Genomic DNA, 27,252 nt, shown 5'->3' with positions numbered 1-27,252 from the left:
CACACCATTACTGACCCACCGCCAAACCGGTCATGCTGGAGGATGTTGCAGGCAGCAGAACGTTCTCCACGGCGTCTCCAGACTCTGTCACGTCTGTCACATGTGCTCAGTGTGAACCTGCTTTCATCTGTGAAGAGCACAGGGCGCCAGTGGCGAATTTGCCAATCTTGGTGTTCTCTGGCAAATGCCAAACGTCCTGCACGGTGTTGGGCTGTAAGCACAACCCCCACCTGTGGACGTCGGGCCCTCATACCACCCTCATGGAGTCTGTTTCTGACCGTTTGAGCAGACACATGCACATTTGTGGCCTGCTGGAGGTCATTTTGCAGGGCTCTGGCAGTGCTCCTGCTCCTCCTTGCACAAAGGCGGAGGTAGCGGTCCTGCTGCTGGGTTGTTGCCCTCCTACGGCCTCCTTCACGTCTCCTGATGTACTGGCCTGTCTCCTGGTAGCGCCTCCATGCTCTGGACACTACGCTGACAGACACAGCAAACCTTCTTGCCACAGCTCGCATTGATGTGCCATCCTGAATGAGCTGCACGACCTGAGCCACTTGTGTGGGTTGTAGACTCCGTCTCATGCTACCACTAGAGTGAAAGCACCGCCAGCTTTCAAAAGTGACCAGAACATCAGCCAGGAAGCATAGGAACAGAGAAGTGGTCTGTGGTCACCACCTGCAGAACCACTCCTTTATTGGGGGTGTCTTGCTAATTGCCTATAATTTCCACCTGTTGTCTATTCCATTTGCACAACAGCATGTGAAATTGATTGTCAATCAGTGTGGACAGTTTGATTTCACAGGAGTGTGATTGACTTGGAGTTACATTGTGTTGTTTAAGTGTTCCCTTTATTTTTTTGAGCAGTGTATTAATATTTTTATGCATTTAAAAATTAATGGGTTCCTATGGGAGCAGGGACTCCACTCTTCCAAATTTAAGAGCTTAGTGCTCCGGCATATGTGCAGCTAGAGACTCAATTTCAGCTGTAAGTTGCAGAAAAGATTTTGATCTTTCAAAGTTGTATTTGGTGTTTGCTAAAAAATGTTTAGTTTAGAAGCTATGCCCTTCCAAAGTGAAGGGTTTTACAACTTTTAGCAGACTTTACTAGTGTGTCATGTGATCAGTTAGAGTGGAGACAGGAGGATTTTGCAGACCAGAAATAGCCACATGTCTTTTCTCCCTCAAAATGTCAAAATCCTGCTCAGTGGAAGTTTAGTTTTTTATCTCTGATCATTAATTGATTGGAAAGTCTCAGTCGTCTCCCATTCACTCCCTGTTGTAGCTGCAGGCTGAGGTCTCCCCCTGTCACCAATTCTTTAATTCTTTAACTTGCTGTATCTTCCTCCCTGTTTGGATTTTGGACACAAGAGGTATATTTTTATGCTCAGCTACTCAAGCACTAACTAAAATGTCCAAAATGATAGCTGTAAAGCTTTTTTTATTAAGCAAATACACTTTTTGTATCAACAACATATCAAATTGTATCATTACAACTAGGCTGGTTGGTGGTGCAGTTAGTTAGTGATCAGTATCCTGAGCAGCACCTCCTATTCCAATCGTGGGTTCGAATCTTGCAGCTGGCACCAGTGTTAACTGATTTCAACTTTAAACACCTGTAGCCTATGGTGTTTGAACTTAATGGTGACAAACTAAATATGGAGGGATGGACTTAGGCTGCTCTATATCACCCTGTGCCTCAGAATTCCCATGATGCATGGCGGTGAAGAGAGTTTTGTTAAAATTTGCTAATAAGTCTCCTATTTGTTTGAAACACAAAAGTTACTTTGTGATTTATGTTTTGTTAAACGTGTCTGCTTAGAATATAGTGTTTTTGTTGGTAATTGTCATTCTTGTGGTGGTTTACTATTGAAACCAGGAGTGAAGTGCCTGTTTCATTTGATAAGAACAGCTGCATTGATTGATGGATAAAGAACAGTCCTCAGAGTACTACTTCTTGTGCCTGACATTGAGTTGAGTCACGATATATTAATATTAAAGCTTACAAATTTACGGAGCTATTTGAAGTTGATGCAAACAAAATGTGGAGTCCTTACTGACTTTCAGTGGTTACTTTCAAAATTCTATGTTGTCAGTCTTTTTAAATGCAATCATTAACATGATATTAAGTCTTTCACAGCACAAATCTTTGGCTGTTCATTTATTTTATTCTTCAACAGCAGAGTAGCCATCACAGAAAATATGTTTATAAGCTAAACATGCCTTCTATTGGTGCTTAGGAGCCATTTTTTGTCAGAATAAGACATGATTGACAAAGAAACTTAAAAGTCTTTCCTTCACAGTGTATCTGAGTAGTCCGGTGGTGGAGGTCTTGCTCTTGCTCCGGATCGAGAGATTGATGGACAAAACCCTGCTCACAGCATGTTAACGAAAAGGGGGCCAAACTTAACACATATGTTTGCTGAACAAGTGTGCAGCACATCATCGAGTCTCTTAGCTGATGGAGCCGTACATTAGACTGACAGCGGTAATAAAAAAATAGCTGGCAGCTCTCTCTTTTCTTGAGGAAATGCCCATTCTAGTCTACTATGAAATCACTTGTCATTTACCACATGAAGCACAAGGATGGGCAACTCTGGATCGTAAACTCGGTGTTTAGAACCCCAGTTCTATGAACACAAAATAGACCTCAATCGTTTCAGATGCATTTTTTACTTGCATGCAACAGATACACAATACAACAAAGCCCCTGTATTGTAAGAGATACACTCTCATTTTAATTTATGTAGCTGTCGGCACCGGCTCTGCTGCATCTGACAGGTATAACTGCAACCGCTTATTTACATCTATTTTTTGAAAATACACTTGTAAATGCGATGTTGATGTCCAATAAAAAGGCACTGAATAAATATATTTATCTACACTACTTTTTATAACTAAGACAGACAATTTGCTTTAGTAATGTATGTTAAAATATGACTTTTAACAAGCTTACTTCACCATCAGGTTCAGTTTAAAATTATAAATTACTTACGTGTTAACTATGTACAAAAATAGATCAGGAATACCCACACATATCAAAAGGGAACTGCAAAGAAAGTCGGCTGCTTTGAAATGACAAAGAATGAACTGGTTTCGACAGTCGTTTCACTATTGCATGAGTGTGATGTGGCGCTTGAGATCTAGACCCGATTTGTGCTTTGTGCTTCCTTCTTTTTTTCTGTTAGAACTAGAATTCACCTCCTTTGAGGGTGGCAGCTGCTTTTGCGCTATTGTAGTCCCACTGGAGGATAGATGCAAGTAATCTGAGAATGCATTTAGATGCACTGTAATGACCTGGTTACTGTAAATTCATGTATAGATTCACCACATCAGTAATCAGATTTCTCCCTTATCCCCCAGGCCTGATTTTAAAAGCACAGTTTTCTTATTTTAACTGTAGTAGTGATAGAAGATGCTTGTGTTGTACGAGCAGACTGACAGACAGAACTGAGCTTTTCCTCACAGCACCAAAGTTTCTGTATTTAGACTTTTAGGCTACTTTGTGTTAGTTTCAGTTTTAGTCTGACTTTGGATGGAATTATTTGATATGCGTGGACGCATCGCTGTATGATCATCTGTCCTTTCATCAAGCTGCTCAGCTGTTACTTTCTATGTCTGCAGTGTTTTCTCATGCACATGCGTACGTGTAAGCAGATTAGAAAACTGGTTTGTGGTATACATGGCAGAGAAATCAGCTCCAGGAGAAATCTACCTGGGGAAATCAGGTTTTCCTAATCTCCTACCCCGATTACAGAAACCAGGTTTCTCCTTTACATGACTTACTGGAGAAAGCCGACTGTAAGCCAGTTGCTCAACTCCATGTAAATTCATTAGACTGTAGATTGGCTTCAAAAAGGAAAAGGTATTCCTTTGCTGAAATGCCCCCAAAACATACTTGCCTTGGAGCCATTGTGGTCAAGGTAGAAAGGCTGTGCTGTCTGAAACCAAGTTAAAGTGTGGGCGCAAAAAAACAACATAGTATTTGGATTGGTGTATTACAAAAGGCATTTTTTTAATCTTCCTCTCCAGGGGCCGTATTACAGACTCTTCCTATCTTAAGTTAAGAAAGGAAGAGTCTAAGATAGGATTTTTCTCAATTTGGTATTGCAGAAGTAAATCCTAACTAACTTTAGAAATCCTATCTTATCTTACTTCATCCTATCTTATCTCAGGTTAGGAAATCCTAATAACTCAAAGTTAGGATGCTTCTACACTTTTCTTTTCTAAAGTTAGGAAAGTATTATTGACTTAGGAACTGTTAATCATAATGGCCTTTTTCCTAAATCAGTTCCTATCCCTTATTACCATGGTTATAAAACGGTTAGGACAGGATCTGCCGGTTAGGAAGTTTCTGTAATAGGGCCCCAGATGCACGAGTGTGTAGAGTTCCCTCACTGCTCAGCTCTAGACGTCAACATTTTATCCCTCTATAGTCTGATGTGGCAAGATTGTCTTTAAATGTCATGTCTCATTTTTTGCACATGGTAAAATACTTTTTAATTAGACCCAGTGAACAAAGATCTACTAATAATATAAAGTGCATCACAGAAAGAGCTAGATATTTGCAAATTGGCAAATCTGAAATGTTTTCCCTGCTTTGGAAATGTTTGTCATAAAAGCATATGCAGTCTGTCCTCAGACATAAATCCAATGAACAAACCTTGGAAAGATTCTGACAGATATGACTTGAATTTCAAAAACCAGAATGAGGTGCAGTCCAGCTCTCTTCATTTTAATAACATCAAAAGTCAGGTTGTTCTTTTTATCCTTGGATAAATCAGCTTTCTTTCTTCCAAAAGTCAGTTACAGATACTGGTACACTGCAAAAAAGCAGTATGGGCTTTTCACCAGTGCCAAACGAGACTATATATACCCTCCTTTTATAGTATGTATGTGAGCATGCTTCCCACTGAGTGTGTGCGCATGTGTGATTACTCTAGTGTGCCTCTGAATGTGCCTCTGCATGCATGCATGATATGTTAATTTGGTGTAATGGGAACAATGAACAGCATACTCTGAAAAGAGTATGGTTACTTAAGCCAACATTGCATGTTTGAAAATCTCTTTAATCACTACATGCCTTTTTCCCCTTTTCGTTTGCTCTCTCTGTAAATAAGATTTTACAAAACGCCTACACCTTGAGACACAGAGGTGAAACAGTGTTCTTTATTTTGTACCACACTGCGACACAAAACTATTTCAGATTCCTCTCTTGAGAGTGTGAGCAGGAGCAAATGAGAGAGAAAGTCAATTAGTTTAATAATTTTTTTTGTTTGCCCTCCAGGATATTGCACTGACTAATACTAATTAAGTGAACTCTTCAGCTGAACTTTAACCATGACCAACTGTGTAGCCAGCCATTTAACACCTTAAAGGAAATTAGTGATACGCACACATAAGAGAATAACATGCATTACAAGTGTGTGTTTCTGTAGCAATGCATGGCAGAGAGGAGGTGTGTGTTTCAGTCTTGGTTCAGCCAATGAACAGAGGGCTTGTTTTGACGACTATATTAATTGAGAATGAAAAGGCAAACAACTTCCTCGGTACATATACAGTACTTAAAATAGTCATTGCCTGATATTATTACTTCTTAGTTGTTTAATTTTACTGGCTCTTTGATTATTTTAAATGTGCCACCATTTGTCTATTGTTTTTCATGTTTTCTCTTACAATACAGGGGCTTTCACCTCTTTTATTCATTCATTCCATTTACTCCAGCTGGTGGATCCAAATATTTATAGTGTTGATGTATCACAAATCTATAGTTCTACATGTGTAGGTGCTTGTGTAGTTACATAAAAGTAAGCTGTTAAACAAAATGAAAGCATAATGTTTTACTCTCTGCAGTAAAGCTGGCATCTGACAGACCATGCAATATCTTATCAGTTTCTCTCTCTCTTGCAACAACCCCTGCTACACCATATATGCTGCTAATTAAATGGTTGAATTAGTCCACCATCATCTGGAGATAAGATATTTGCCTCTCACTTTTTAGGGAATTGATGAGAAACAACCTTAGTTCTATAAACATCCTGCCGCTACTCTAGTATATTGACATTCTTAAGAAATGCAGCAAATACACAGAGCAGAATGTCAAACATATCAACCCAATACCACACAATGTACATAATGTTCTGGATAGATTGCCATTTAAATTACATTGGAAGCAAACTCTAATTACGAGGACATTGGCATTCAGCAAATATGATGCTGTACAAAATTGGCAATAATCGCTACATATAAAATTCAGCTGCTGCAATGAAGCCTCATTTCTTATTGCCCACATAACATCTGCATAATAAGCATTTCAATCAGGACAGACTAGTTTTCAAAATATAAAGTATTGTTCATAAAAAGTAGATTAGACGTTGATGCAGACTATTAGGGGCTAATTATTGGGGTAATTCGATGTCACTATCATTGTAAACTCACAGACTATCAGTCACAAATATGCATTACAATTTGTAAACACAAAACATGATCTACAAATGGATTTCAAATCCACAAAGTCACTCAATCCACAAATAGAATTATGTGATTTGTACTTGAAAACCACAATTTGAATGAGTGCAAAATGATTGAGGGTCATATTCTGTTTGTAGATTGTTTCACATTTGTTTTCAGAATTGACACTACTGTTTCACTAGTTTACAAAAATGTATAAATAATAAATTTCTTACAACATGTAATAAATTATCTAGATTAGTGAAAAATAAACATTCCCACCTGGATGTTTTACATATAAACTTGAATTTGAAGAAGACTTACTATTGCTTTTACAACATAAATATACATATACAGTAATGAATTAATATTTCCATGTTGTCCACTTTTAGTAATGAAGTATGAAAAGAATGAGGCCTAAATGTGTAATTCATAGCTGAAGTTGGTAATATAATGGTTTCATTGTCAAGCGTTTGTTGTACATGCGTATTTTCTGACTGAACCAGAAGTGTTTCCGAAGTCAGTGATTTATTGCATCATATGTGTAGAGAATTAAGACATGGTTGAGATTTTACAAGCTGACATATTGTAAGCAGTAACGGTTTTGTTGGCAGTAAACATGTGCAACAGCCTGTGCTTGTGAGAAAATAATGGCATGAGACAGTAACAGACTAATGTATTCATTCATTTCCTCATTACAAGTATTATATCAAAGGCAGAGTCTGCGATTTAGATATATAGAAATATAGAATATAATATAGAAAACTTAAAACACTGGATTCGAACCTGTCTTAACACAGATCAGTGGAAGAAAACAGCTGTTAACGTTTAAATAGGTCATATTTGAAAAGAGCTGTGTATATTGGGCCTATATTTTAATAATTAAAAATAATATATTAATAATATATAATAATAAATTATGTATCTGAGTGTAGCTCAGCTTAATAAGTATGGAAAAAGGCAAAATGGTTAATTAGTCCTTTAATACCCTCTATAGATTAATTCCCACTCTTTCTGATACACATACTCCAACTTCCACAATAGTCATATTTCTTGCTGACAGTCATATAATACAGCTCTCGATATAAGACAAACTGTCACATGACATAAGCCTTGTCAAAGAAAATCATTTTCAGTTAGAATTTTTTATTATTTCCTGTTTTTCCCGATCGGTCTAGTAAACAAACTCGCTCTTGTGACCCTGACTGTAGGTCATTCCAGGACCTATCCAAGCAGGCGGACTTGGTTTACGGGACAGTGAGGGACTCTGCCGTGTACGAGTATTTCCAGGCCAAAGGCACCAATCCTCTGGAGCAGGACAACACATTCGCTGAGCTCTGGAAGACCGTCAACAAGAACAATGGCTTTGAGAACTCTGTCTCCAGCCCATCAGAGGGAATCAAGAAGGTGAGTATTTATTTGTTTTGGTTTACAACATTTAGCTAACATAAGGACTATGAAACATGAAAATGACATTGTTTTAAATCATTATCATTCAAGCACATTAAGTAAAAAAAAATAACCTATTCTTTCACATGAAACAGACAATGAAGGGATTGATTTTTCAACCAGAAAATATAATAGCTTGTAAATAAATTGTAATAATGGCACAGTCAGCTCCAGTCAACTGCCGTATAGACTTCAGACTTTGAGTGAAAACTGCAAAACATAAGCTCAGCCTTGATGCTAATTAACTGTAGCTTTTTCTGTCACACAGCCAGGTAGGGACAACCTGTAAGTTAGTTAAATAATTACTGTCCCTGATTCACTGAGGCATGTCAGCAAAGTGATAAATCTATTTAATTGTGAGAGGTTTTAATTATTCTCTCAAACTCAGTGTGCTACTCTATATACACTAATATTTTATGCATTCTCTCTTCTGTCTTCCTTTAACTAACACACACACACACACACACACACACACACACACACACACACACACTTAGAAACAACAGAAGAATAATCCATAATTTAACAAATTGCAGCACGGTTTAGATACATGTTATTTTTTATTATTTGAGTGGCTAATTGCATTCAGTTTCATCAGGCCAGTTTACACGGATACAGACATCAATGGAAAACAACTCAGTTTTAAATGCAATGCCAAACATTTGATGAGAAGAAGCCATTTTATTCAGTCACTGATTTACTACAGCGCTTCTCATAGCCCACAATGGCAATGTGATTTCTCCAGTATATGTTTGCTCAAAGGTTAGTGAACTTGAGGGCCCTGTGTAGTCCTAATGAGATGTGCGGTGAAAAGGCTGTTCAGCTGTATTTGATGAGTGCACAGTCTTACTCTGGAACATGTAGGATGTAAGGACACCACAGGGAAGAAAGCCAGGGAAGTGCGTACAAAAAGAAATTTAAAAAAAACTATTCTCCACAGTGTACGCTTGAGGCTAAAGCACATGATCATGTCTCTGAAAATATGCTACACACAGAGGAATGCAAAGCCAGATATAATAAGGATGCAGCTATTTTCATCATTTTTGCTAAGTAATCTAATGTTGTGAATGTTATTTAATGTTTACTCTAAATAATGGGCAAAAATGTTTATGCTAATTTCTGGCAAATATTTAGCACAACAGTTTGTTCTGCACGTTGCTTTTTTCTGTATGAAAAGTCTTCTTGTATGTACTATTCTCCCACCAACACAGGCACATGGGTTCAAATGAAAATTCAAGCAAAACATTTCTTTCCACCAGACTGTTGCTTGCAATGCTTCCCTAACTTGACACATAAAAATCACAGGGAAATGGCATGTTGATAAGGTCTTCACTCTGTATTTAAACAAATAGATGCTTAAAACAGGATGCTTGGGTGGGACATTATGAGTAATTTTTTTTTTTTTTATCAAAGTAAGTAAGTAGATTTTTATTATATTATAATAATTATTATATTTTCACTTTAAGGTAGATTTCTTCAGGATCATGGGGTGAGAATAGTTTGGTTTGTATTTCTTAACCGTATCCAGCAGAATAGTGAAGTGTCTTTGTTTTATTTGTATGGTACAATCTTTATCTCCAATAAAAGGGGGGGGGGAATAAAAAAAACCCTGCTTATTAAAGGAGGTTTCTCAGGTAGTGACACTCTGAACACATCATTCATGTATTTATCCTTTGTATATGTCTTGTGTGTGTGTGTGTTGTGGGAACCTTTGTTGAACTATCCAGGCAAAGCGAGAGTCTTATGCCTTTCTGTGGGACATGGCGGTGGTAGAGTACGCTGCTCTGACAGATGACGACTGCACACTGACTGTAGCAGGAAACAGCATGAGCACCAGAGGCTACGGCATGGCCCTGCAACACGGCAGTCCTTACAGAGACCTCTTCTCTCAGAAGTACGTATATTGGTATATATTTTATACTGAGATTGAGAAACATTAAGACATTTCTAAAAAATTAGACCAATATGCATTAAATTCAAGACAAATATCAGACAAGGTTTTAAATGAGCCGGCAGTTAAAATAGATTATCAAACCACTTTATTTGGAGGTCAACCACAATGGCACTGGGGTTAATGTTGACTGTTGTCTAGATACAATTAAAATAAAGTTTAGTTCATATTTTCATGCCATGCTATTTGCCCATTTGTTTTTGGTTAATCTGTTTTTTTCCCCGAGTCAAGACTAGAAGAATAAGCTGCTCCAAACGTTTTCAGTGTAGTTTTTCAATACTGACAGAAGTGAATTTCAAATGAGGGCAGCAAACATTCTCCTCTGTGTAAAATATATATTCAGGACAAACTCCATCCGAAATGGGAGGATTGATCACCCTGTAAGCTACAAACACTGCTTCGGTGAAAGATCTTAAATGCATGACTTGCAGGGAAAGAAATGGTGAATATCTGAAGGCATCTAGGGTTGTGATTCTTCACGAGTATAAATGTGTATGAATGTCAAAGCTTTGGCAGCTGGGTGTACATTTTTCTGAGTGCCTATTTGCTCTGAGTGAACATTCAGGCTTGTGCACAAACACATATGTGCCAGTCACTGTTGAAGAGGTTGAATAATGATGCAAAAAGCTAACCCCTCTTTTGGGACAGATTCACTGTCTCACGTCTGTTTGTACTGAGCCGTCATCACTCTCCTCCACAACATTCAACCATTCCTCCCTGTACACTAACTAATGAGATGATTATAGTATTTGATCATCGTTGTTTCCACGCTTATATCATTTTACATGAAACCAATTAATCTTGAAGTTGCGTTGTTTTTCTTTGCCTTGTTTACACAGAACTGGTCTTGTTAGTATTTACGAATTCAACAATGTGTCTCTATCATATCTGTTGCTGTTCAAACTGAAGCTTTAGTAGCATTTTATTCACTATGAGTCTTTAATGAGCTAACAATCAGTGCTAATGCAGTACATTAACTGTGTTTTTTAATTAGTTTTATTTTATGAGCTACAAAGTATTATGTAATTATCAAAACAGTATATTAATTTTACATTAATTATTCTCTACTTTGCTGTCTTTGTAATTTGATTAGCCAGCCTTTAACATTGCCTGAATCAATGCTATGGAAGGATTTGTCCAGTGTTCTGTGGTGTTATTACATCAAACTGTACACCTACGTGGTCTTTCTTCTCCACAGGATATTGGAGCTTCAGGAAAAAGGTGACCTCGACATCCTGAAGCAGAAATGGTGGCCGAAGAAAGGCCGCTGTGACCTGCAGAGCCACGCAGACGCCCAGCCGGAGGGACGGGCGCTGCGCCTCCACAGCTTTGCCGGCGTTTTCTGCATCCTGGCTGCAGGGCTGCTGTTGGCCCTCCTGGTGGCTGCACTGGAGACCTGGTGGAACAGCAACCACTGCCGAAGAGAGCAGCCCAAAGAGGTGACCAATGACAACTCGTCGGGGCAGGGCCCAGTCCCTAGCCTGCTAAGCCAGAACCGGGCCACGGTGGCCACAACGGGTCCCCCTGCCCCACCAAGGCCCCGGTCGAGACCCAGACCCCCGGGCCCCCCGGTCCTGCCCAGAGATGCCACTGCCACACTCTACTTTATGGATCCAGCAGGCGCTGACGCCAGCCCCGATTTAGTAGAGCTACAGTACACCCAGTTATAATAGGTGTGCCCCTGATGTCAAGACATCATGTGATCAGTCTACTCATTCCTTCTCATGTTGGGAGAGAGGTTGGGGTGCTTTGTTAGGGACTTTTGAGGCTTCTCTCTCAAAGAGACTCACTGTGATTCTCTCTCATACGGACACATAAAAACATAAATTGCCTACATTTTGGCCTGAACAAACTCAAAATCACTAGTGTTCATGTGAGAGAACTGCAGCTGGAATGATAAAAGTAAAATATAGCGTTGATTTGCAAATTCAGAACCACATACTGAAATTGTACTTCTGAGTCAATAAGTGCTTCAGTTGTACAATAGCTCTCTTTAGCTAATCCATTCAAGTCTTAATGCTTTAGAGCTCTGACTTCATCTTGCTGCTGTCGACTGGGCAGCCCCTCTGAATGAGGCGCCCAGACAACTAAGGCTTGACATGGATCCCTAAACTAAAGTGTGAGCAAAAGCACATAGTAAAGAATCTGAGCCTTGACCTGCCCGTTTGACTTGACAGTCCAACAATCCAATGAGACCCTGAGGACACCCATTTAAGACCCAGTCCTGTCCTGAAAATTCACACAGTAACTCAAACTCCACTAATGCTGGTTTTTGGTGCATATGAAAGTTTGAGTTACTGCTGTTGATTTTTACTTCAGTCTTTGTGTGCAGCTGCTTTCATAATAACCACATACTGCTGTCATGTGAGATTCACAACAGACAAACATCACTGTGTCATTATTTATAGAAGATGTGCTAGATGTGTTGTTTGAGTATAATTATGGTTGTGTGCTCCATTATTATTGTTTGTAGACATGTCTTGAAGCTATTTTCCACCCCAAATCTATTGTTTGAGCATCAAACCGCCTCTCAAGGCTTGAAATGTGACTGTAAAAGTTTTCTTGGTTATAAAAGGAAAAGTATCAAAACCTACTGCAGCTTAATCCAATACACTGCTGTCCATCTATAATCTCAGGTATGCCAAAATTATTATTAGGCGATTATTAGTTGAAAGAAAATAATTACATTTTCATAGATGTAACAGCAGTTTACTCAACATTGCCTCTCAAATGTGAAGATTTGACGCCTTTCTTTTGTTTTGTACCATAGCAAATAGAACATTTTAGATTTTTTATTTGAACTTGTGTTAGCTAATTGTAACCCTAAAATAGACTATTCAATTCAAATTTTACAGAAAAATTCTGGTTGAAACTTTCAAAATGTCAGGATTTGCTGCTTTTGTGAGTTTTAACAGTTGGGATTGTACAAAAACAAGCAATCCGAAGATGACATCATTGCTCAACAGTGAAATTCAAGCTGTCCATTGCCGCTTCACACTACACACTTTTTACAGCTACCTTCCAAGCCTGCAGGGAACGAGTGTTTAATATTCAAAGGATTTGGGTGCAGTATCACTTTAAATTATTCTAGGTATTGCTGGCACTATGACAGCACAAACATACAGTATGTGGAAATTATGACAGCCATTTCAAAGAACACCTAATGAAAGCCTGAACACATCGGTCATTTAAAGGAACAGGTCAACCTTTTGGGGAAAAAGCACCTCATTTGGTTTATTGAGGGGAGTTAGATGAGAAGATTGATATCAATCTCATTCTGTCCATTTAATAAGAAGCTAGAGCCAGGAGATAGATTAGGTTAGCATAAAGACTGAAAGCAGGGGTAGAATCGGTCTGAAGTTCCTTTGTGGGAGTTACATTATGTAACTATTTCTTGACACACAGCACCTGTCAAGAGCACCTCTATTGGTTGCCTAAAAACCTCATAGTAGTGATGAGACTGCACATTCAAGTTTGTGTTTGGATTAAACAAACAAGAAATATGCATTTATCTTCTGCCCATTAATTTTAAGTGATTGGATCTTTACACCTAAATGGACATTGTAAATAAAAATATACCGTATCATTTTATGTTTTCATGTACACAGGCTTTAAAAAAAAACAACTAGATATTTTCTAACACATTGTTACTCATCTTTTATACCGATAATTTAACCACGAGCATGTCGTGCCTTACAAGCCATTGCTGAAGAAAATGATCAGACTAGGACCGGGGTTCCTGAAATGGCTCCCCCCACTTCACAGCTCTATACTTAATGCATAGGCACGAGAGTGATATAGATAATCTCATCTAATTCTCAGAAAGAAAGCAAATACCAGTATTTCCCAAAATGTTGAACTCTTCCTTTTGTTACCTAACTAGTAATAAATTGCAATTATATGTCAATGTCCGGATTCACAGGGGACCCTTTTGGTTATGCATCGTTGTCTGTGATTTTCAGCAGGTGACTAAGGATTACAGTCTGGAAAGGGTTTCTGGTCCATTGACATATAATGACATAACGAGTGCTTCACCAGAAAGGAGGCGGGACATATGGACAGACAGAGAGAGAGACTGGGAGGAGGCCGAGGCTCTTGACACAGGTCAGGAGAGGCCTGACATAATGTACTGGATGGTCATTGGCTGCGTCAGAGCGAAGGGGCGGGGCATGGGGCTGGGCAGGGGTAGATTGTAGTTGCTTCATCTGTCTTCTCACCCCATGGTCTCTTCTGTTATTTGGCTTTTTTGTTTTGTTTGTCCTCAATGTGGCTCGACTTAAATGGGCGCATGATATAATAAAATACCGTTGTGTGGAGGGCAGGGTGCAGCCAAAACGTGACTGCTAAAACAATCAGTTGCTCTTTATTTGGCTTCTCCCTCTCCTTTCCCATAATATTTGTGTTGCCTCATTGATGTGTGTTTCTGGAAAATAGGAATATTTTAACTATTGTTCAATGTAATTTAGATTATGTCAATTAAGTGACATCAACTACTTTATCTTCATTCAAATTTTATTGCCTCATAAAGTCTGATTCATTGGATTTGTGCATCCATTGGAGCCTGTCTTGTTAACAGCTGATGCTCTTCATGCAAGAGTCAGCCAGTGCAGATGTGTGGCCACCTAATTGTGGTGAAAATTTAAACACTTCTGCATGAAGAGACATCTTCATTTAAGTTCATTTCAGAAGTAGAGACATTACCTTTTAATGACTCCATATTTAAGATTTAGTGTTTTAAAAAGGGAATGTCTCTCGATGTTGGCTGCTTGAAAAAATCCAGTATATTATTAATTTATATATTTTGGTTTCCTGAATGAAGCTGAAATAAGTTAATGTGCATATTTCAGCATCCTTCAAACTCATGTGAACATGTGCGTTGAACTAACTGAAAAATAATAGTGAATAGACTGCATTGCATGTAAACTGGTCATGATGGTGATAGTACAACCACCACTATAACCAGTCTTTCTCTTTCTTCGTTCTCTATTCCCATCCCATTCTTTCTTTTAACCTCTTAACTTCTTCTACTGCCTATTCATTTTCACTTTTCTTTATCACACTCATCCTTAATTATACTCATGCTCTCCCTTCTATTTAAACCTCTATTCACTATCCTTTCTCCTTTTATTCCACACACACTATGGCTCCACTTTTCTTTCCATCCATCTCTAGGACAAAGAGGTGAACCTGGAACAGGTCCACCAGCGTTTGAACAGCCTCCTGGACGAGGACTTGGCCCACAAGCAGCTGCCAGGCCAGTCTATCGAGATCTCTGCCCTGGACATTGGCAGCATGCAGCCCAGCCAGTCCCTGGAGGTCTTGTCTGCGCGGGACTACCCAGCCCATCGGGGGCCGCCGCGGCTCTCTGTGAGCACCTTCCTCCAGGAGGGTCATGGGGCAGGAAGGACACTGGGCGTGGCCCCTGGCAGGACCTTGCCCCTGCCCCTCAGCAGTGCCACCATGCCCTCTATCCGCTGCAAACACAGGGCACCCAATGGGGGGCTCTTCCGACAGAGCCCAGTCAAGACACCCATGCCAATGTCCTACCAACCAGTGCCAGGAGGACCCATCCCAGAAGCCAGTGAGCCCAGCCACGGGACATCCATCTGAGCACACCCAATATTCACAGACACTCAAGCTCAAACAGATTAGCGGAGAGCTAAACAGAGTGCTAACGATGTGAAGAGAGATAAATAAAACATAAAAAAGGATTTTTATTACCAGTGATGAAGAGTCAGTGGGATGACACATGACAAGACACTGAGACTTTAATGTACATATTTGTAAGTACAAAGAGAGAGAGAGAAGCAACATTAAAAGTGTATTTTGAATATTCTCAACAGTTGAGTTTAAAAAACATAAAAGTATTAAAAAAAAAAAAAAAAGGACTGTTTGAATGGCTTTGTAAATTTTGTTCTAAATGAATAAAGGTGACAATTCTTTGTGGTTGTTTTCTAAGTGCCAAGTTCAGATGTTTTCTTTCAGATCAACATTAATTGAATGTACTGTAAGAATTCATGATAAAAGATATTTCACACTTCAAAGACATTGGAAGAATCAATTTGTTTCATATGAAAAAAATAAAAAGCATAATACAAAAAAACAGAGTGTGCTTGAAAACGTATTTAGCATATTAGTGCTGTCGACGTGTATCTTTGACTCTGGAATCACTGATAAATTTATATTTTAGAGTACAATAACAGGCAAATGAAAGACTAAAATGTTTTATCACATTTTGCAGCACTACAATTAGTTCATTAAATTAGGGCTCATTATTAGTGGGTTTCTGTGCTGAATTTAAAAAAGTGAGTTGATATTTTAAATATTAAAAAAGCTATTCAAATTAGATTTGAAAAATACCATTTACAATGGAACCACTCTACGATAATCATGATAGTCATGTCCTTTAAAAAAATTTATAAATAAAAAAACTTATAGAATTGGACGCATTATCAGCAGCTCATTGCATTTTCTCTCCATTTATCTACAATTTCTATTACTGGAAGGCTGGATTTTCTAAACTGTGCTCATTGCAAGAAGACTTGATGTACAGTAAATGACATTGCGTGTTCGCAAGCAAAAAATAATAACTTGTGTGTAAATTGGTACAAAATTGAAGTTAAACTGAATTTTTTATGAAACCCTGAAAAAAACAAAAATTGTGAGCCTAACACACATTTTGCCAATACAGGATTAATCAGATCTTTCAGTTGTCTGTCCATATATCTAACTGTACCTTACAAGTTTACCCATTCCAGCAAACAACTGGGACTGGGAAATCATAGTAATTCCCAAAAAACAATAATATTGTACATTTTACCCATGTTTAATCCAATTAATTCCTACTCATAATCTCACTTAAAGCCCACGTTTGCCCCTAAGTGCCTCAACTTGTCTATCAGCGTACATGGAATATAGGGAGACAAAAAAAACCCTGTCCATGTGGAGATCAAGGATAATTGCTCACTTTGGGCCCCACTCATAACAGACCTTCACACCACCAACAGTCCAAGCAGACACACATGGGGCCTATATGAACAAACTATACACCAGTGCTAGCCCCAGCATTAGGGGCCCATATGGACATGGCGTTTGGGAATGCAAACATTAGCCAAGCAGATTGAGCTAGGTTGAGAATGTGTAGCTGCTCAGTGTAATGGTGTTTGTGTGGTAAGGTACTAGTGAGACTACAATCCATGAAGTGCAGTACAGTTTGTAACATTCACGGGATTTTTCAACTCTGGAAGGTTATCACTGGTCACTAGTTATCACTAGTGTTGTAGTCAAGACCGCCCAAACTGAGACCAAGTCAAGACCAAGACCAAGACCAGGGTTTATCGAGACCGAGACCAGACCAACACTTTTAGCGGCTGAGACCAAGTCAAGACCGAGTCAAGACCAGTTCCCTACATTACATGAAACACAGTAAAATGTGAAACGTGATCATAGGTACTTCTCAAATTGATCTGAAAGATCCACATTCCCATAAAAACGCCCACAAACACTAAGAGGCGAAATCAACGTCAACAAGCATCTTTATTCAACACTCCTTTTCCATGCTTACCATCGCGGGGAGGGGTGACAGTCGTAAACGGTAACAACACATTTTTTATTAGGGTTATTGGTTCCATTTGAAGCAATACTTTTTACATCCAATCAAAGTTTGGATGTTAACAAATAAATCAGACAATGCAAAAGCAGTGTATTGATATTCCCAAAGTTACGGTCCTCAATGTCCGAGACAGAGACAAGACCGAGTACAAATGCAGTCGAGTCCAAGACAAGACCATCAATATGTGGTCTTAAGACCGGTCACGAGTACTACAACACTAGTTATCACAGGACTAACAAAAAATAAAGCCAATGAGAAAATGGCACGTTCTCATGCAAAGAATTAATAGTTGTAATTATAAATTTGACACTATATGGTGATATACATTTTCATCATGCAGTATTACCTCTAGCCAATGAGATTGTAAACAAGTGCAGTGCACTCCCCTGTTGAATTCCCTAACCTGCTGCTTCTTGTGGACATAGCTTACTGCTGATGTCTGAACAACTTCTGGCAAGTGCTCTGTCACTTCAATCTCAAGCCTCAAATTTCCCTCAACCAAGCAAACCAGGCCTATTGAAAAAATGTCAAAACAATAGTGAAGTGAAAATTGCATTTTGGGCTACCTTTGTTTTTTTAGAGCTGACAATGTGCAAGAATTCAACTCTCTTTTTCATGTAATTCCATTTTCCTACTCACTCCTACCAGGTGTGTATGATGTGACTCTTTGTTTTGATCTACTTGCAGCATTCCCATATGGAAAGTCAGAGTCACTGAGCCCTGATGGATCATTTGTCCAGTATTATCATTCAACAATCAAATAGAGAGTACAACTAAATTGCAGTAATTGTTCTCAGAGAGATACAAACAGCTCATTAAAAACACTGAAGAGGAAATACATTATGGCTCTCAGGGAAAGACCTCATCCATACTTTTTCATGCACAACATCGATTGCATAATGTATAGGTTCAAAGCAAGTACATTTTGATCATGATTCCTATGTGACATTTCATGGTAAAGTGTCTCGTTTTTTCCCCCTGTAACTTTAAAATTAAACTTTAATTTCTTGGATATTAGATTAATGGGTGGTTAAGAGCCAGCCTACCACATTCTCCCAAAACTTAAAAGTTTTGTGTGATTTCTGAGGATCTATTGACAGAAATGCAATACAATATCCATAACTATGGCTGTCGTGATAACCGCAAAATTTAAATACCACGCTGTTGGTCAAGCCTACCGCGGAGGATGGCAAGCACCGCAACAACTGCAATGTTCATACTGTACACTTAAGGGCGTGTTAAATTAATAAATGAGTGCTTCAAAAGTTCCACAACCTTAACAAGCTCTGTAATGGTTCAAGGATGGATAGCCATGGGCTATATGTGACCCGACTTCAAACTCTGAAGCTGTAAGTGTTGCCGTGTTGCCGTGTTGTTTTACTGTTTATTTTAAAGGTTAGCTAACTTGGCGTTAGCATATTGCGCGGCTAATGTGGCTAACACTCTCGGCGATGTTGGACGAACATTTTGATCCTGAAGGATAGTCCAGAGAAACTGGACAGTAAGCCAGCTAGCTTGCCCAGACCTTGAAGCAGTGAGGTGACAGACACAGACACTCTTACTCTGCTATATGGCACCAAATTACTTCATTGATGAAAAATGCGATAATACCGCATGTTGACCCCCAACATATTGCTGCGGTGGAAATTACTTCAACGCGACAGCCCTATAACTATGGTTTCAGTGGTGTATAAAGATCTTACATAATGCACCATTATGTTTTTATTACCTTAGAATGAGCCATTTCTATCTACATACACCGCGGGTCACCTTACATGGATGTCGCCATTTCGTGCCACCATGTTCTACAGTAGCCCAAAACGGACAAACTGCTCAACAGATCGCGTTTCATCACTACGCTCTTCTTTTTCTTCTTGTAGAATTCTGTCAGTGTTGACACTCGTCACTACATTGAATATGTACATTCAAACAAGAAGTATTAATAATATACAGCAGGAGTCTGCAAATTTGTTTTGCATCGGAGCAATTTTTCTATTAGATGGGGGGTCAGAACATAAGACATAATATTTAAATTGAACGTAATGGTGTTCGGTTAGCTCAGTCGGTAAAGCGTAAGACTCTCCGTTAAGGTGGCGAGTCTGATCCCATGTCAAGATAATTTTATTCTTCAACAATTTAATTATGAAGTGACTGTTTCACATGTTCACAATAAAGCATGTGCATTCATGTGCGCATTCCGGTGTTCCTGCATCCATCAACCTATGAACGCTTTTTCATTTCCCCAGTATCTCCAGGCAAAGGACATTTAGGGGAATCACGTTTTTCAATTCAACTTGAAGTGGTGCTAATTAGCAGAGTTTCAGGAGCGGGACCACACATCTAGCACGTCATCGCAATTTCCATAAATACCCACACGTCCTAAGTCCTCCCCTTCGCCCTTGTATCCTGCATGGCCCTCGCATTTCGCAGACGAACCGAGACCAAGCAACATCGCGTCGAGCACGCTACGCTAACATCCAATAACGCGAATTATTACCAGCTACTTCCATCCACTTACCTCTTCGAGAAGTGTCGGCACATCGCTATCCCCATTGGACGCTGAATTATTCGGACGGACTCGAGACATCTTCCATGTTCACGTCAGCAGACCCAGCACCAGAAGCCGAATTCTCTCCTCCATCTCCACGCTTGAGACCCCGCTTTCTACAATCCTAAAGTCGGCCAGGGAGCGGGTGAGTCCAGCCTTAACACCATCCGCCTTCCACGGTCCACTTTCCTCAACAATCAGAAACATTGCACCCGAAGAATCCCCTGCCTCTCATCAAACAGCTGATCACAGCGTTTCCACGCGCCAGCGAGGTCCTGGGTCACACATTTTTCACAAACAATCAAGACACGAACTACAGCCACTCTTCAGAAAACGGTTATAAATGTAACAATTCCGATTTAGAGAACAGACAATACAGCAAACTTTTCAAGCTATCATGTCAGCGTGCCATGCATTCAGTTCCGTCAACACCAGCTCTTTTCCAGGTGGCGCATTACGCACGCCGTGACGTCAGCGCCACTGTTAAAGGGACAGTTCACATTACTCCATCTCAAGATAGCAGAGAAGTCGGTACCAAAGCAAACAGGACGTAAACCAACACCAGCATTCCAAGCCTCCACCTCTCATCAGGGTTGACCGCACCAGCAGCCTACATCACACAGGACAACCACATCGAGTTGTCAGCACCCCGCCATCCAGCTCCCGAAGCTCCAGGTACCCAGCACTGGGATATGCTAGCACCCCTGCCGTCTACATCTACCAACCACAGCAGCAAGCTTCATTAGGGGCCTTCGGCACTGGGACACCAGCGCCACAGCTGGACACTTCCAGCAGCTACAGCCAGCCAGTTCTATAGGGGGCCCCAGCACCGAGATGCTAGCGCCCAGTCGTACACCTAGAACAACCTCAGCAGCCTCAATAGGGGCATTAGGCACCGGGATGCCCACCGTCTGCTCCCATCAACCACCAACCTGACCGCACCAAATGGTCCATTACACAGAACTATCCGAAAAGTCATTGACGGAAACACTTTAAAAGGACAGGAACTTCATGCCGTTCTTTGCTTATCTTTCAATAGCAATCTCCAGTTCTGTTATAACTGATGCTAGCAGCATGCAAGCTAACCGCTCAAGTACAGTTGTTTTGAGTTCTTAATCATTACGAGCGAAGTCATTTCAAGCTAACAGCTGTTTCGAGCTAACTTCAAGCTAACTAATAGTCGTTTCAAGCTAATTTCGAGCTACAAGCCATTTCAAACTTACTTCCAGCTAGCTAACAGCCGTTTCGCGCTTAATTCGAGCTAACAGCCGTTTCACGCTTAATTCGAGCTAACAGCCGCGTCACGCTTAATTCGCGCTAACAGCCGCGTCGCGCTTACTTCGCGCTAACAGCCGCGTCGAGCTTACTTCGCGCTAACAGCCGTTTTGCGCTTACTTCGAGCGAGCTAACAGCCACGTCGCGCTTACTTCGAGCGAGCTTACAGCCGCTTATACTCCTGTAATACAGATGCAAAAATTTACTTTGTGGTTCCCTGACAAGAAGTTTTGAGAAAACCCATTTACTGTGAAAACGCCAGTGTTTCAGGGTTGTATGTTGTATTTGCAAGGTGAACAGAGATTGTCACACTGTCACAACTGATGAAAGGCAAACGTGTGGTATCATTACTCTCATCGTCGATGGTACTGTGATCGCATGAGTCATACAAACAGTGCTTTGCTGGTGGGAGGTTGTTCTTCATCAGCACTTTTGTGTTGGTAAAATAGTCAAAAGCCCATCCCCTGTGTACCACCATCATTGCAGCCACTGACACACTGCTGGCATGGCTAGTGTGTAGACTAACATCTGCATATGGAGTCACTATCTGCTTGTTTTCACCTGAAGGCAAAAGGTTTCACTTGGAGAAAATAATGAAAGTTCCTGAAAGAGTCACTACTGCAGCACCAAGGACATGATTCCTCACTGCCCACACTGCCAACTTTGGACTGGTTTGTGCGATGGTGGGAAAGTATTTGTCCAAAATAATAACTTAAGGTGGCTCCACTTGACTGCTATATGCCCCCCTGAGGTTGAAAACTTCAAAAATGAACTAAGGACTTTAAAATTGCTTCCCTCAAGTTTGAGCGTGTGCATGCACTTCAGTGTACTCGAGTTAGGAGATGTGTGTTGATTTGCCCTCATCACCTTTCCTGTCCAGTGGTCTTGCCTGCCAGTCTTAGACGTGGTGCTGAGCGATGCTGTAAAGTCTCCATGGCTGTGCTCAAAGGAACCACTGACCTTGTTCTGAGAGCTGGGCTGAGTCGTGTCAGGGACGTACGTATGTCAAGACTCATCTTATGACATGGCCTTTTTCACCTCCACATCAGATACAGCATATAAAGAAGCTCTGCCTCACTTTGCGCACTTTAAAATGAATCCAATTCTGCAGAGGAGTTACTGAGATTACTTTGATCTGAAGGGATTATTGTGGAGGTCATCTTTAAAGACAAGTCTATTGCATAACACAGAATAAAATACATACATGTGTAAGTAAATTATCTTAATATAAATATAGATAATGTGCAGTGCATGGAGGAAAATCGCCTAATGGACTCATATTACTTGTAAAACCAAAATCTCCATCAGTTTTTCACATAGCACATTATCACAGGAACAGGGTCTTTGTAATTATACAATTCTGCCATACAACACTCGCATGAATAGTTTGTATAATTAGCTCGTGTGGGCAGTGTAAGGCAATCTGCTGTAAAATAACTTCTATTCTCCCAGCAGGAATATCACTGACCGTCTGTCTAGACTGCCTTTTGCAGCCTTATTATCCATTCATTGGGCCATCATACCTTAAACTGCATGTAGGGCTTTTGCTTTCTTGTCCTGAGGGAATCTCTTTGTCTTTTTTGCCCCCCAAAATTTGAATTTTGATGACATTAACTTTGTTTCCATATTTAGTATTTGGCATAATAATAGCCTAACATACAAACATGATCTATCCATCATTGGTCAAGATTACCCATAACATACAGGGGTCATGATTTTATAGTATTTTAATTACTTTAAATCTGATCTCTCACCCTTCATTCAAGGCAGATAATCTTTTTTGGTGATAAGATTGTTTTAAGGCCCCATCTGTTAAGTACAGAGACAACTTAATAATTCACTCTTTAAAGTAAATGAGTAGCAGATGGGGAGTTTTAATTAGGAAATAAATTGACTCAACTACGTCTCTTTAAAAAGGGACAGTTCGTGTTTTGGGAAAAATACTTTATTGCTTTCTTTTCTGAGAATTTTATTATAAGATTGATATCCCGGTACAGTGTTTCCCACAGATTGACAGCGTAACTGGTGGGGAGGGGGTGGGGTTAGCAGTCGACTGTCACAGATGTTATGCCGAATTTTGCATGCCTGCTGAGAATTGTAGGAAAATGCATTAAAGTTCTGCTTTTACACACTATACTATTCTTTGTGGGGTTCATCAATAGTGATAAATGATCAGTATGTATTTTATGAGTGTTAATCGTTAATATTTTATTACACTAAAAGTACCATTTCTTGAGATTCAGCAAAAACATGTGGCGTTAACCATGTTCAAACAACAAAATGTCCTAAAAGGACCTTAAGAAGTGAATTGTATAATTCGGCAAAACAGATATTGTAGGCTACCTACCGAAATTTGCATCCACCTCGAGGTGTATTCAATTCACGGCAGGCATGCAGAATTCGGCACAACACCTGCGCTGCAAAATGTCACTAGACCTCGTGGGAGCAAGAACACGCAGTCTACCGGAGGTAGATTGTGTCTGACTTGACGGCGCTGTTTTTATTCCCCTATCTATCAAGTCGGCGAAAGTCAGCCAGTTATCTCGAACGCACCTGTAGACTACCAGTTATACCGCGTGCTAACTTCGACAGCTGTTTTCCAAAGTTAACATCTCCTTATTAGCTAGGCTCCTTACATGCTTGCTAATAACTGTTTTGAAGATGGGTCTCCGACATTGACAGCGTTGTGTTGGACTGATTTGTGCAGCGGTGTTTATGTTTATGTTGTCCGTGTTTGCGAGAGAGAGAGCGACCGAGTGAGACGAGCGGAGTGACTATGCGCTGCGCTGCGCTGCAATTTTACTTGGGCAGCTGTTAATCTACCTGGGCGGCCCACCCAAGTCAAGTCTATGTATGGTAACACTGCGGTAACATTTTCTTTTAAGGTGCTTGTAATAGGCACACTTATTAGAAACTTGTTAAAAGTTTATAGACCACTTATTAACGTTAATAGGATGTTTAATGACAGTAATCAGACTGTAAGAAGTTTATATTACTGCCTTATAAAGGCTAATATATCCTTATTTATGCACTCATTAACCATTAACAATGCACCTTTGCAGCTACCTAAAGTGGGAACAGTGTTAAGATGAGTAAATGTTTATAAAAAGAACTAATACAAGAAGGATGTGGAAAAATATTTAAACATTTAGCGTTATAGTTGTGAAGCACAAAATCATACTCATACATTTTTTGTGGAAAATGACATTTTTTTACATTTCATAACTTTCAACTAAACGCAGGAACCAAAAGAAGAGTATATTAAACTTCCACACAAACACACGAACAAAAAACAAATACGTTTTCTTGAATATTAACTCTAAACAACATTATGTATGACGGATTGTGTGTTTTTCAAAAGTGTGTGCTCGTGGACTTTGGGGAACATTTTTTGGTTCCTCGTGTATATATAAATCAAGAAATAAATTTGCGATTCCTGCAGTGTGCATTAATAAAAGGTGAGACGTCAGAAAAAAAACTTTTCTTTACCTGGTAGTCCTTGATTAATTTCTCTGTCTTATCATCAAGGTAGAGAATGAGGCCTCTGATCACAGTGAAAGAGAAACAGAATAACAAAAAGTTCGACCTCTGCAGCGATCCTCTCCATAATGTTGTCAGACACTAAGAATAATTATCTGAGCATGTCAGTGGCAAAACAAGCATATGTTGTGGAAGTAAATTGAAGGTGTGCAGCTGCCTATTAATGTTACATTGTAGCTTCTTTCACGCACCAGTCTCTTGGACCAATTTCAACTGTCCAGGTGACCCTAAGACATTATTCAAGCTGCTCTAAAAATCCAAGTGCCTATGTTAGCTTACACTACATGTCTTATTTTATAGCTGCATGCTAACGTTAGCTTCAAATTAATTTTTCACTAGAACCAACTATTTTAATCCGCACTTGCAGAGTTTCAATTACACATGAAGCAACTAAAGCCACCTACCAGCTTAAGCTTTGCATGGCACAGAAGTAACTTTTAGCCACATGGTCACGGTTAATTAGTTACATTACTCTGGCTTCCAGTATAAATCCACTATAACATCGTTATCTTCAAATTACACTTAAAGCCTCGTTTTTCTACAAAAAACTGTAAAGACTCTGGTAACGTAGCTAACCACTTTGCACTCTGTTTTCTTACCTTAAGTTTGATCCACATGTTCCTCCTTCCGGGTTTCCAGACCAACAGAACAGGAAGGGAAGTTGGAGTCAACAAGGCTTCTCCAGGCTCCTCCCGCACAAGAATTTTTTATACTGAGTAAATGGGTTTGTTGTGTGTGTGTTAACCCTAACCCTACGCAGAGTCGCAGTCTAACATACTTCTCTGCTCCTACATTCCAGGAGTTACTTAGTGAAAACCCTATAGTGACGGTGTCTGCCCCCCGACCATTGAAATTATTTAAATCAAAGGCAAACAAAAGAGGAGCTGTACATAAAAACCTCACAGCAATAGTGCAAAAGAACAGGAGAATTAAATGTGGACTCTTAAACATCAAATCTCTCTCTTCTAAAAGGTGTACTAGTAAATGAATTAATATCAGATTATGATATTGATTTATTTTGTCTTACTGAAACTTGGCTGGGTGATGGAGAATATGTTAGCCTAAATGAATCCACCCCTCCCAGTCATATTAATACTCACATTCTTCGAGGCACAGGCCGAGGAGGTGGAGTTGCAGCTATCTTCGACTCTAGCCTACTAATCAGCTCTAAACCTAAACTAAATTATAACTCATTTGAAAGCCTTGTTCTTGGTCTTTCGCACCCAAGTTAGAAATCACTGCAACCAATTCTTTGCGTTATAGTGTACCGAGCACCTGGTCCGTATGAATTCTTATCTGAGTTTTTGTCAACTTCAGTCCTTAAACGGACAAAGTTATTATTGTAGGGGATTTTAATATTCATGTGGACGTTGAGAATGACAGCTTTAGTACTGCGTTTATCTCTTTGTTAGATTCCATCGGCTTCTCTCAGAGTGTTCATGAACCGACTCACTGTTTTAATCACACCCTCGACCTTGTTTTGGTATACGGTATTGAAATTGAACATTTAATAGTGTTCCCACAGAATCCCTCTTTATCTGACCACTGTTTGATAACTTTTGAGCTTGTATTGCTGAACACACGCCATTGGGCAAAATGTTTTATACAAGATGTCTGTCTGATAGTGCTGTAGCTAAATTTAAGGATGCAATTCCATCAGCTCTAAATTCATTATCAAGTCACAAAGTAACAGAGGACTCCTATGCTAATTTCAGTCCCTCCCAAATCGATCATCTTGTTGACAGTGCTGCAGGCTCGCTGCGAATGACACTCGACTCTGTTGCCCCTCTAAAAAAGAAAATAATAAAACAAAGACGTTAGCTCCATGGTATAATACTGAAACTCGCAAATTAAAGCAAATATCGCAGAAACGTGAGAGGAATTGGCGTTCCACCAAACTGGAAAATTCTCGTTTATTTTGGCAACATAGTCTTAAAACTTATACGAAGGCCCTCCATAATGCCAGAGCAGCGTACTACTCATCATTAATAGAGAAAAATAGGAACAACCACAGGTTTCTTTTCAGCACTGTAGCCAGGCTGACAGAGAGTCACATCTCTATTGAGCCAAGTATTCCCATAGCTCTCAGTAGTTATGACTTCATGAGCTTATTTAATGATAAAATTCTAACTATTAGAAACAAAATTCACCAAGACCTGCCATCAACTGGCACCGACTTATCTCTAAACTCAGGAACCTTAGAAACAGCTGTAGAACCAGATATATGTTAAGACTGTTTTGCTTCGCTCAACCTTTACCAACTAACTTCAATAATTTCTTCATCTAAACCATCAACCTGCCTCTTAGACCCCATCCCGACTAGGCTGCTTAAAGTAGTTTTACCCTTAGTCAGCACCTCTATACTAGATATGATCAATCTATCTCTATCAACAGGCTATGTACCACAGTACTTTAAAGTAGCTGTAATTAAAC

The 27,252-nt window shown here is 39.7% G+C and overlaps 1 protein-coding gene across 5 annotated transcripts in view; it reads left to right on the top strand.

Annotated features, from left to right (window-relative positions):
* grid1a (glutamate receptor, ionotropic, delta 1a) overlaps positions 1–15,712 on the top strand; it is a 104,437-nt gene extending 88,725 nt beyond the window's left edge. For 4 of the 5 annotated variants that reach the window (XM_046071257.1, XM_046071260.1, XM_046071259.1 and 1 more), the window contains 5 exons: positions 7,656–7,851; positions 9,621–9,787; positions 11,043–11,283; positions 13,807–13,948; positions 15,017–15,712. In XM_046071257.1, coding sequence (XP_045927213.1) covers positions 7,656–7,851; positions 9,621–9,787; positions 11,043–11,283; positions 13,807–13,948; positions 15,017–15,429 — 1,159 coding nt within the window. In that variant the 3' untranslated portion in view covers positions 15,430–15,712. The remainder of the gene's footprint in view (positions 1–7,655; positions 7,852–9,620; positions 9,788–11,042; positions 11,284–13,806; positions 13,949–15,016) is intronic. The other variant, XM_046071262.1, reaches the window with a different exon arrangement.
* The last annotated feature ends 11,540 nt before the right edge of the window (positions 15,713–27,252 follow it).

The sequence above is a fragment of the Micropterus dolomieu genome, linkage group LG15, assembly GCF_021292245.1.
Source record: "Micropterus dolomieu isolate WLL.071019.BEF.003 ecotype Adirondacks linkage group LG15, ASM2129224v1, whole genome shotgun sequence".
Classification (NCBI taxonomy): domain Eukaryota; kingdom Metazoa; phylum Chordata; class Actinopteri; order Centrarchiformes; family Centrarchidae; genus Micropterus; species Micropterus dolomieu.
The sequence above is the reverse complement of the archived record's forward strand: the minus strand, read 5'-3'. Positions and strand labels throughout refer to the sequence as shown.